The sequence below is a fragment of the Symphalangus syndactylus genome, chromosome 1 (genome assembly GCF_028878055.3).
Source record: "Symphalangus syndactylus isolate Jambi chromosome 1, NHGRI_mSymSyn1-v2.1_pri, whole genome shotgun sequence".
In the NCBI taxonomy this organism is placed as follows: Eukaryota; Metazoa; Chordata; class Mammalia; order Primates; family Hylobatidae; genus Symphalangus; species Symphalangus syndactylus.
In genome coordinates this window covers 91,213,398-91,222,899 of record NC_072423.2, presented here as the reverse complement: position 1 = coordinate 91,222,899, position 9,502 = coordinate 91,213,398, and the positions used below count along the sequence as shown (strand labels likewise).

General features: G+C 53.7%; 1 protein-coding gene across 3 annotated transcripts; it reads left to right on the top strand.

The window, feature by feature from the left end:
* The first annotated feature begins 1,533 nt into the window (after positions 1-1,533).
* On the top strand, positions 1,534-9,360 carry B3GAT3 (beta-1,3-glucuronyltransferase 3). Of its 3 annotated transcripts, XM_063642252.1 has the most exons (6): positions 1,568-1,850; positions 2,595-2,663; positions 3,042-3,216; positions 7,317-7,677; positions 7,868-8,158; positions 8,856-9,360. In XM_063642252.1, exons 1-6 carry the CDS (start codon positions 1,769-1,771, stop codon positions 8,952-8,954), a joined length of 1,077 nt encoding a protein of 358 aa, XP_063498322.1. In that variant the 5' UTR covers positions 1,568-1,768; the 3' UTR covers positions 8,955-9,360. The 3 variants fall into 3 exon arrangements, with proteins under 3 accessions (XP_055147296.1, XP_063498322.1, XP_055147273.2); XM_055291321.2 differs by lacking the exon at positions 2,595-2,663 and having other exon boundaries at positions 1,534-1,850; XM_055291298.2 differs by lacking the exons at positions 2,595-2,663; positions 8,856-9,360 and adding an exon at positions 8,416-8,810 and having other exon boundaries at positions 1,581-1,850.
* The last annotated feature ends 142 nt before the right edge of the window (positions 9,361-9,502 follow it).

Sequence of the window (9,502 nt, the reverse complement as noted above, 5' to 3'; positions counted from 1 at the left end):
GTTTTGAGACGGAGTCTCCCTCAGTTGCCCAGGCTGGAGTGCAGTGGCGCGATCTCGGCTCTCAGCAAGCTCTGCCTCCCGGGTTCACCCCATTCTCCTGCCTCAGCCTCTGGAGTAGCTGGGACTGCAGGTGCCCGCCACTACACCCGGCGAATTTTTTTGTATTTTTAGTAGAGACGGGGTTTCACCGTGTTAGCCAGGATGGTCTCGATCTCGTGATCTGCCCGTCTCGGCCTCCCAAAGTGCTGGGATTACAGGTGTGAGCCACCGCGCCCGCGCCCGGCTGCTAACAGCACTTTTTAAAGTTTCCCATTGTTTTAGTGACAGGAAGTATACTGTTACCCCTCCCCCTCATTTTGTAGACTGACCACAAGTCAGAGATTATTTTACTAGAAACTTTTTTTTGGGAGGGGTTGGGGGGTTATTTTTTTTTTGAGACGGTCTCACCCAGTCAGGCAGGCTGGAGTGCAGTGGCATGATCACGGCTCACCACGGCCTCAGCCTCCCACGTCAGCCTCCCAAGTAGCTGGGACTGTAGGCCTGCGCCATCACACCCGGCTAATTTTTGTGTTTTTTTGTAGAGTCGGGGTTTTGCCTTGTTGCCCAGGCTGATCTGAAACTCCTGGGCTTCTAAGGTGCTAGGATTACAGGCATGAGCCACTGCGCCAGGCCCCTTTTTTTTAAAAAAAAAAAAGAAAAATGAGAAGGATGCCTTGTGCTTGTGAGGAGGAAGGGGATGCATTCATGGAATTCCCCAGCTCAGGAACTATTTCCAATCAATTTCCTGGTAGTTAAAACACTTCCTTGGCACACCTGTTGTCATCTGTTGAAGAAATGTGGGCCGGGCGCGGTGGCTCACGCTTGTAATCCCAGCACTTTGGGAGGCCGAGGCGGGCGGATCACGAGGTCAGGAGATCGAGACCATGGTGAAACCCCGTCTCTACTAAAAATACAAAAAAAATTAGCCGGGCGTGGTGGCGGGCACCTGTAGTCGCAGCTACTCGGAGAGGCTGAGGCAGGAGAATGGCGTGAACCCGGGAGGCGGAGCTTGCAGTGAGCCGAGATTGCGCCGCTGCACTCCAGCCTGGGCGACAGAGCGAGACTCCGTCTCAAAAAAAAAAGTGGGCCAGAGGACACACTAGAGATGCTGGAATCGGGTGTCTAGAAAGGACACAAGACTGCCCTGTGGCAATGACAGAATTTTTGTCAAACTAGTTTCTTATCTATCTCAAAGTATTATAGTGAGGATTCCAGGAGAGACACCCAGAGGATCATGTGGTGGGCCTTAGATTTCATTCATTTGTGTAATGAGTATTGAGCAACTGCTATTGGGTGGCGTGACTGACTGGATGGATGAATAAGGTGAAGATCTGGGCGCCAGGACTGGCTTTCTCATGCAATTCCGTGATGAGGGGGCGGGTCTCGAGGTAGGTGCCACGTGCGCCTACTCGAGATTCTGCACCTACCCGGGGTTTTGACGGCTGGCCACGCGATTTGGCACGCCGGATATGACTTCACCACCCCGTGGTTCCCGGAACCTGGCGGTGGGACCGGAAATAAAGTCTACAAGGGGGGCACAGATGACCGGAAGCGTGCCCTGGCGGCGCTGCCAGCCCCAGTTGGGAGCTGGTAGGGAAGTGCGAGGAAGGCGGGACGCAGGGCGGAGCCGCTGCAGGGGCGGGGCCTGCGGGCAGGAGCTGGGGGTTGGGGCGGGAACCCCTAGTCCCCTCCAGACCCCGCCTGCTCAGGCGCGGGCGGCGGCGCGGCCATGAAGCTGAAGCTGAAGAACGTGTTTCTCGCCTACTTCCTGGTGTCGATCGCCGGCCTCCTCTACGCGCTGGTACAGCTCGGTGAGCGGGGCGGGGCGGGGGTGCGGCGGGCTGGCCCGAGGGCGCCCGCCGCCGTGCATCCCGCCCTGGGGATGAACCCCCGGCAAACACCATTCATCCGTTCGGCCCTCCGGATAGCTCTGCGGCCGCAGGCGTACTGCCCTCTCTATAGAACGCACCGCGGCTGCCCGCCGCACCTCGGGTGAAATCCAGACTCTTTCCCAGAGCCTGCAAGGCCCCGCGTGATCCTGCTGCCGTCCGCCTCTCCCAACCCCATTTCCACCCCTCTCCCTGGCTCTGCTGCAGCCAGACGGGCTTGCTGACCGTTTCTCGAAAACCCCACGCTCACTGCTGTCTCAAGCACTTAACTTGTTCCCTCTGCTTGGGGTGCTTTTCTTCCAGCTCTTCCCGGGCTGCCTCTTTCTCATCCTTCAGGTCTTAGCTCAAATGTCACCTCCTCAGAGAGGCCTTCCCTGACCACCATAGCTAAAGTTACCATTCTTAATTCCATTCCCTTTTATTCTCTTTCCTGATTATTTTCTTCATGGCCCCATCACAGTTTGTAATAATGTTATTAATTTGTTTCTTTGCCTAGTGTCTGCTTCCTCCACTAAACTGAAAGCTTGATGAGGGCAGGGACTGTGTCTGTTTTGTTCCCTGCTGTATCCCCAGCACCTAAGGCAGTGCCTCCTAGGAAGAGTATCCAATAAATATTTATTCTACGATGGAATCAATGAATTTAACAATGAGTCTTTGGTCACCCAGCCACGGGAATGGATCGAACCCTGCCCCTTATGCAAAGATTTAGGGACAGTGCCACTGCGTTATCCTCAGGTATTGAAAGACTGTCCTAAAGGCGTTCCATAGTGTAATGGTTAGCACCTTGGACTCTAAAAAGACTGTCCTGTTTAAGGACATGAGCTTGTTGGGATCCCAGAAGGCAAAATTAGGACCAGCAGGTAGAAAAGATGGAATCAGCTCAATATCCAACATAAAATTGTAACAATGGAATTTATTAAAGTTGGAGAGGATCTGCTGCTTGAGGCAGTGAGTTTCCCACACCAGAGGTGTAGAAAAGGCTACTAGGGAAGTCATAAGGGGATACCTGCATTTGTTAGGAATTAATGAGAAGATTACCGCCCTTTGGGATGCTGAACATTCTTTGGTTCTCTGTCCCCACCTTCTTTCCCCATTAATGCTTCCTGGGACCAGGCCAGCCATGTGACTGCCTTCCTCCCCTGCGGGCAGCAGCCGAGCAGCTACGGCAGAAGGATCTGAGGATTTCCCAGCTGCAAGCGGAACTCCGACGGCCACCCCCTGCCCCTGCCCAGCCCCCTGAACCGGAGGCCCTGCCTACTATCTATGTTGTTACCCCCACCTATGCCAGGTATGGGCTCTGGTGCACCCAAGAGGTCTGCATTGTCCAAGAATTTGGAGTTGATGATGAGGAGTTTGGGGAGGCACTGGGCTAGGAGTTATTCCTCAAACTAGGGCATGCCAAAGACAGGATAAATGAACCACATCTATACTCAAATATTTGTAGGAAAATAGTTTTTTTTCAGGCTGGGTGCGGTGGCTCACGCCTGTAATCCCAGAACTTTGGGAGGTCGAGGCAGGTGGATCACCTGAGGTCGGGAGTTCGAGACCAGCCTGGCCAACATGGCAAAACCCCGTCTCTACAAAAAATACAAAATTAGCCACACGTGGTGGTACATGCCTGTAATCCCAGCTACTTGGGAGGCTGAGGCAGGAGAATCCCTTGAACCTGAGAGGCGGAGGTTGCAGTGAACTGAGATCGCGCTATTGCACTTCAGCCTGGGCAACAAGAGTGAAACTCCGTCTCAAAAACAAAACAGAACAAAACAAAACAAAAAAAGAAAAAAATAGTTCTTTTTCTGGAAGGAAAATACAAAATTCCTACCAAATTATAAGATAGAACAATAACATTTCAAAGAAATTTTGAGCTTGGCAGTGAATTAACTCTCTCTCCTTAGGGACCATTTGGCGAGAAAGTTAAAACCCCCTGACTAAAGTTGAAAGGGCTTGTCTGGGTACACTGGCTCACGCCTGTAATCCCAGCACTTTGGGAGCCCGAGGCTGGCGGATTGCCTGAGCTCAGGAGTTTGAGACCAGCCTGGGCAACATGGTGAAACTCTTTTTTTTTTTTTTTTTTTTTTGAGACAGTCTTGCTCTGTCGCCCAGGCTGGAGTGCAGTGGCGCAATCTCGGCTCACTGCAAGCTCCGCCTCCCGGGTTCACGCCATTCTCCTGCCTCAGCCTCTCCGAGTAGCTGGGACTACAGGCGCCCGCCACCACGTCCGGCTAATTTTTTGTATTTTTAGTAGAGACGGGGTTTCACCGTGGTCTCGATCTCCTGACCTCGTGATCCGCCCGCCTCAGCCTCCCAAAGTGCTGGGATTACAAGCGTGAGCCACCGCGCCCGGCTAACATGGTGAAACTCTTGTCTCTACAAAAAAAAAAAAAAAAAAAAAAAAAAAAAAAAAATACAAAGCTAGGCGTGGTGGTGCATGCCTGTAATCTCAGCTACTCTGGAGGCTGAGGTGGGAAGATTGCTTGATCCTGGGAGGCGGAGGTTGCAGTGAGTGGAGATCATGCAGCCTGGGCGACAGAGATAGCCCATCTCAAAAAAAAAAAAAAGTTGAAAGTGCTTGGCCTGATAGTCATACTAGGGTCCAGAAATAGTTATACCAGCTGTTACTTACAGTGTGTTTACTCTCTACCAGGCACTGTGTTTAGTGATTTACATTTACTTTTGTTTTAAATCAAATGTAATTGGTTTTACTAATAAAACCAATTGGGGAATGTGGTTTTGGATCTATAGCCATAAGGGTGTTAATACATCTTCTGGGAATCAGATGGCTGTCCCATTCACGCACAGGAAGCTCTAGACCCCACCTGCGACATGCACACATACATGCACACACCACCAGCCCTGGGACAGGCAGGTAGATCTGAAGGATAAAGAAGTACAGAAGAGGCCGGGTGCGGTGGCTCACGCTTGTAATCCCAGCACTTTGGGAGGCTGAGGCGGGCGGATCACGAGGTCAGGAGATCAAGACCACGGTGAAACCCCGTCTCTACTAAAAATACAAAAAAAAAAAAATTAGCCGGGCGTGGTGGCGGGCTCCTATAGTCCCAGCTACTCGGAGAGGCTGAGGCAGGAGAATGGCGTGAACCCGGGAGGTGGAGCTTACACTGAGCCGAGATCGCGCCACTGCACTCCAACTTGGTTGACAGAGCGAGACTCCGTCTCAAAAAAAAAAAAAAAAAAAGAAGTACAGAAGAGGCCAAGCCCCACGTTCCACATTCCTGGTTTGTTCCTTTTTTTTTTTTTCTTCCCCCTGTCTCCCCGCCACACTGAGATGGAGTCTTGCTCTGTTGCCCAGGCTGGAGTGCAGTGGTGTGATCTTGGCTCACTGCAACCTCCACCTCGCGGGTTCGAGCGATTCTCCTGCTTCAGCCTCCTGAGTAGCTGGGATTACAGGCGTGCACCACCACGCCAGGCTAATTTTTTGTGTTTTTTTTTTGAGATGGAGTCTCACTCTGTCGCCCAGGCTGGAGTGCAATGGCACAATCTCGGCTCACTGCAACCTCCACCTCCCGGATTGAAGCGATTCTCCTGCCTCAGCCCCCGGAGTAGCTGGGATTACAAGCATGCGCCACCACGCCCGGCTAATTTTTTGTATCTTTAGTAGAGACGGGGTTTTACCATGTTGGCCAGGCTGGTCTGGAACTCCTGACTTCGTGATCTGCCTGCTTAGGCCTCTCAAAGTACTGGGATTACAGGCGTGAGCCACCATGCCCAGCCAGTAATTTTTTGTATTTTACTTTTGTATTTTTTTTTTTTTTTTGAGACGGAGTCTCACTCTGTCATCTAGGCTGGAGTGCAATGGCGCGATCTTGGCTCACTGCAAGCTCTGCCTCCTGGGTTCACGCCATTCTCCCGCCTCAGCCTCCCAAGTAGCTGGGACTACAGGTGCCCGCCACCATGCCCAGCTAATTTTTTGTAATTTTAGTAGAGACGGGGTTTCACCATGTTAGCCAGGATGGTCTCAATCTCCTGACCTCATGATCCTCCTGCCTTGGCCCCCCAAAGTGCTGGGATTACATGTGTGAGCCACCGTGCCCAGCTCTTATTTAATCTTTAAAAGAACATTGTTATAAAGTACTGTTATTCCCATTTTACAGTTGAGGAAACTGAGGCTCAGGGCGATTGAGCCATTTTCCCAAGTTGTCTCACATAATAAGTTACAAAACTGGATTTCTTTTTTCTTTTTTTTTTTTTTTTTTAAGTCAGAGTCTGGCTCTGTCCCCCAGGCTGGAGTGCAGTGGCACCATCTCGGCTCACTGCAAGCTCCGCCTCCCGGGTTCATGCCATTCTCCTGCCTCAGCCTCCCGAGTAGCTGGGACTACAGGCGCCCGCCACCACGCCCGGCTAATTTTTTTGTATTTTTAGTAGAGACAGGGTTTCACTATGTTGGCCAGGATGGTCTCGAACTCCTGACCTCGTGATCCGCCCACCTCGGCCTCTCAAAGTGCTAGGATTACAGGCTTGAGCCACCGCGCCTGGCACAAAACTGGATTTCAAACCCAGATCTACCTGATCCCAAAGCCTGTGCCCTTAATTTTCTTTTTTTTTTTTAAGACAGTTTCGCTCTTGTCGCTCAGGCTGGAGTGCAGTGGCACAATCTCGGCTCACTGCAACCTCCGCCTCCCGGGTTCAAGCGATTCTCCTGCCTCAGCCTCCCGAGTAGCTAGGATTACAGGTGACTGCCACAATGCCTGGGTAATTTTTTGTATTTTTAATAGAGACGGGGTTTCACCATATTGGGCAGGCTGGTCTCGAACTCCTAACCTCAGGTGATCCGCCCACCTCGGCCTCCTAAAGTGCTGGGATTATAGGCGTGAGCCACCACGCCTGGCCTTTTTTTTTTTTTGAGATGGAGTTTTGCTGTTATCGCTGAGGCTAGAGTGAAATGGTGCGATCTCAGCTCACTCCAACCTCCACCTTCCAGGTTCAAGCGATTCTCCTGCCTCAGCCTCCCAAGTAGCTGAGATTACAGGCATGTGCCACTACACCCATCAAATTTTTGTATTTTTTTAGTAGAGATGGGGTTTCACCATATTGGCCAGGCTGGTCTGGAACTCCAGACCTCAGGTAATTCACTTGCCTCGGCCTCCCAAAGTGTTATTATAGGCGTGATCCACCATGCCTGGCCCTGTGCCCTTAATTTATAGTCTCCCACAGCCCAAGCTCTGGGGTTGAGGTGGGTGATGGACATGGACCGGAAGAACAGGGCAGGTGAGTGTTAGCATGAAGTTGACAGGCAAGAAGGAGGGAGTTTAGGCATTGGTTGGGAAAAGCCACAGGAGATGCAGGCAGTGGCCCAGGAGAAGCTGTCTGCCCTGGCTGGAGCGGGCAAATGGTGCCTGCCCCTTTCCCTTGTACTGCATCTCTCCCCTGCAGGCTGGTACAGAAGGCAGAGCTGGTACGGCTGTCCCAGACACTGAGCCTGGTGCCCCGGCTGCATTGGCTGCTGGTCGAGGATGCTGAGGGTCCCACCCCGCTGGTCTCAGGGCTGCTGGCTGCCTCTGGCCTCCTCTTCACACACCTGGTGGTTCTCACGCCCAAAGCGCAGCGGCTTAGGGAGGGCGAGCCTGGCTGGGTTCATCCCCGTGGTGTCGAGCAGCGGAACAAGGCCCTGGACTGGCTCCGGGGCAGAGGGGGTGCTGTGGGTGGGGAGAAGGACCCACCACCACCAGGGACGCAAGGAGTCGTCTACTTTGCTGACGATGACAACACCTACAGCCGAGAGCTGTTTGAGGAGGTGAGCAGCAGGATGGGGATGGGCAAGAGACCAGGTGCAGCCAGCTTCATTCGTTACCTTGGTTAGCAGTATTGCCGTTGGCTGCTGGGTTGGGGGCTGGAAGCAGTGGGGCAGAGTCAGCCAGGTGGCTCTTTCTGCTGCTCCCTTCCCCGGACCACCCCTCTGTTTCTTCTCTCCCGACCTCCGTTAGATGCGCTGGACCCGTGGTGTCTCAGTGTGGCCTGTGGGGCTGGTGGGCGGCCTGCGATTCGAGGGCCCTCAGGTACAGGATGGCCTGGTAGTGGGCTTCCACACAGCATGGGAGCCCAACAGGCCCTTCCCTGTGGATATGGCCGGATTTGCTGTGGCCCTGCCCTTGCTGTTAGCTAAGCCCAATGCCCAGTTTGATTCCACTGCTCCCCGGGGCCACCTGGAGAGCAGTCTTCTGAGCCACCTTGTGGATCCCAAGGACCTGGAGCCACGGGCTGCCAACTGCACTCGGGTAAGGGAATGGAGGTGGGCATAGAAACCTGGCTCTGGGATGGACAGGTGATGGGGGAGGTACAGTGAGACCCTGGGAATGCGTGATTTAACCAGGAGGGACTCTCCAGATCTCTGATCAGCCTTGCTGACTCTACTGAAGGGGAAGCTGGGAACTAGCGGGGGAAAGTGGTCTCCTGCCACTCTGCCCCGAGTTCTGGGAACCCATGTGGCACAGAGAGGATGAAGGAATAGGCCCCCCCCCTTTTTTTTTTTGAGACGGAGTCTCGCTGTGTCGCCCAGGCTGGAGTACAGTGGCGCAATCTCGTCTCACTGCAAGCTCCGCCTCCCGGGTTCACACCATTCTCCTGCCTCAGCCTCCCAAGTAGCTGGGACTACAGGCACCCGCCACCACGCCCGGCTAATTTTTTTGTATTTTTAGTAGTGACGGGGTTTCACGGTGTTAGCCAGGATGGTCTCAATCCTGACCTCGTGATCCGCCTTCCTCGGCCTCCCAAAGTGTTGGGATTATAGGCGTGAGCCACCGTGCCTGGCCAAGGCCCGGTTTTAGAGGCACTAAGTCTTCCTCCACCCTGCGCTTTACACTTTGAAGCCTACACTGTATATGTCGATAGGGTTAGAGAATCCATTCCAGGCTCGGGGTCCCAGAGGCCTGGCTGCAGCTGGGCCTGTCTCTCACAGCATCCCTCCTGGCACAGGTACTGGTGTGGCATACACGGACAGAGAAGCCCAAGATGAAGCAGGAGGAGCAGCTGCAGCGGCAGGGCCGGGGCTCAGACCCTGCAATTGAGGTGTGATGGCGGCCCCACCCCAACTACCACCTCTTTTCAGGCACAGACCTTGTGGGACTGGGCCCCAGGCCTGCCCAGGATGTGGTTTTCCAAGTCCTGACCCCTTGGAGCCAGAAGTGGCCCCTCTGCCCCTCCAGGCCCAGGGCATGGTCCTGCTGCTTCACCCCTCCCCCAGCCTGCCATGTGGCACTGCCCACAGGCTGGGGACAAGCAGCCCTTGTATTGAGCCAGGTTGGCCCGGTCTAGGGTGGAACAGAAGGACAGACGGACCCAGGAGGGAGGGCAGCTGAGTAACTGGGTAACTTATTGGGGCTGGGCATGCACTGGGGGGCTGGAGGAGCTGGGCTGGACCCTCCCCACCTGAGCATGCTGACCCCCTTCCTACCTCCAGAATAAAGAATCTCAACCTGGAGGGGCCTCTTGTTTTCCTTTGCTTCTTACATTGGGTTCTTGCTTTCTGATCCTTACAGATGTGGGCTCCTGTTGCTGCACAGGTCGAGCCAGGGTCCAAACTTTGGAGTCCTGGCTGCTCCATCAGACAGAAATCAGTTCTC

Coding starts and splice junctions, on each gene's coding strand:
- B3GAT3 (XM_055291298.2), top strand. CDS start 1,769: ATGAAGCTGAAGCTGAAGAACGTGTTTCTCGCCTACTTCCTGGTGTCG. Junction 3,217..7,316: donor GTTACCCCCACCTATGCCAG/GTATGGGCTCTG, acceptor TCTCCCCTGCAG/GCTGGTACAGAAGGCAGAGC. Junction 7,678..7,867: donor GCCGAGAGCTGTTTGAGGAG/GTGAGCAGCAGG, acceptor GACCTCCGTTAG/ATGCGCTGGACCCGTGGTGT.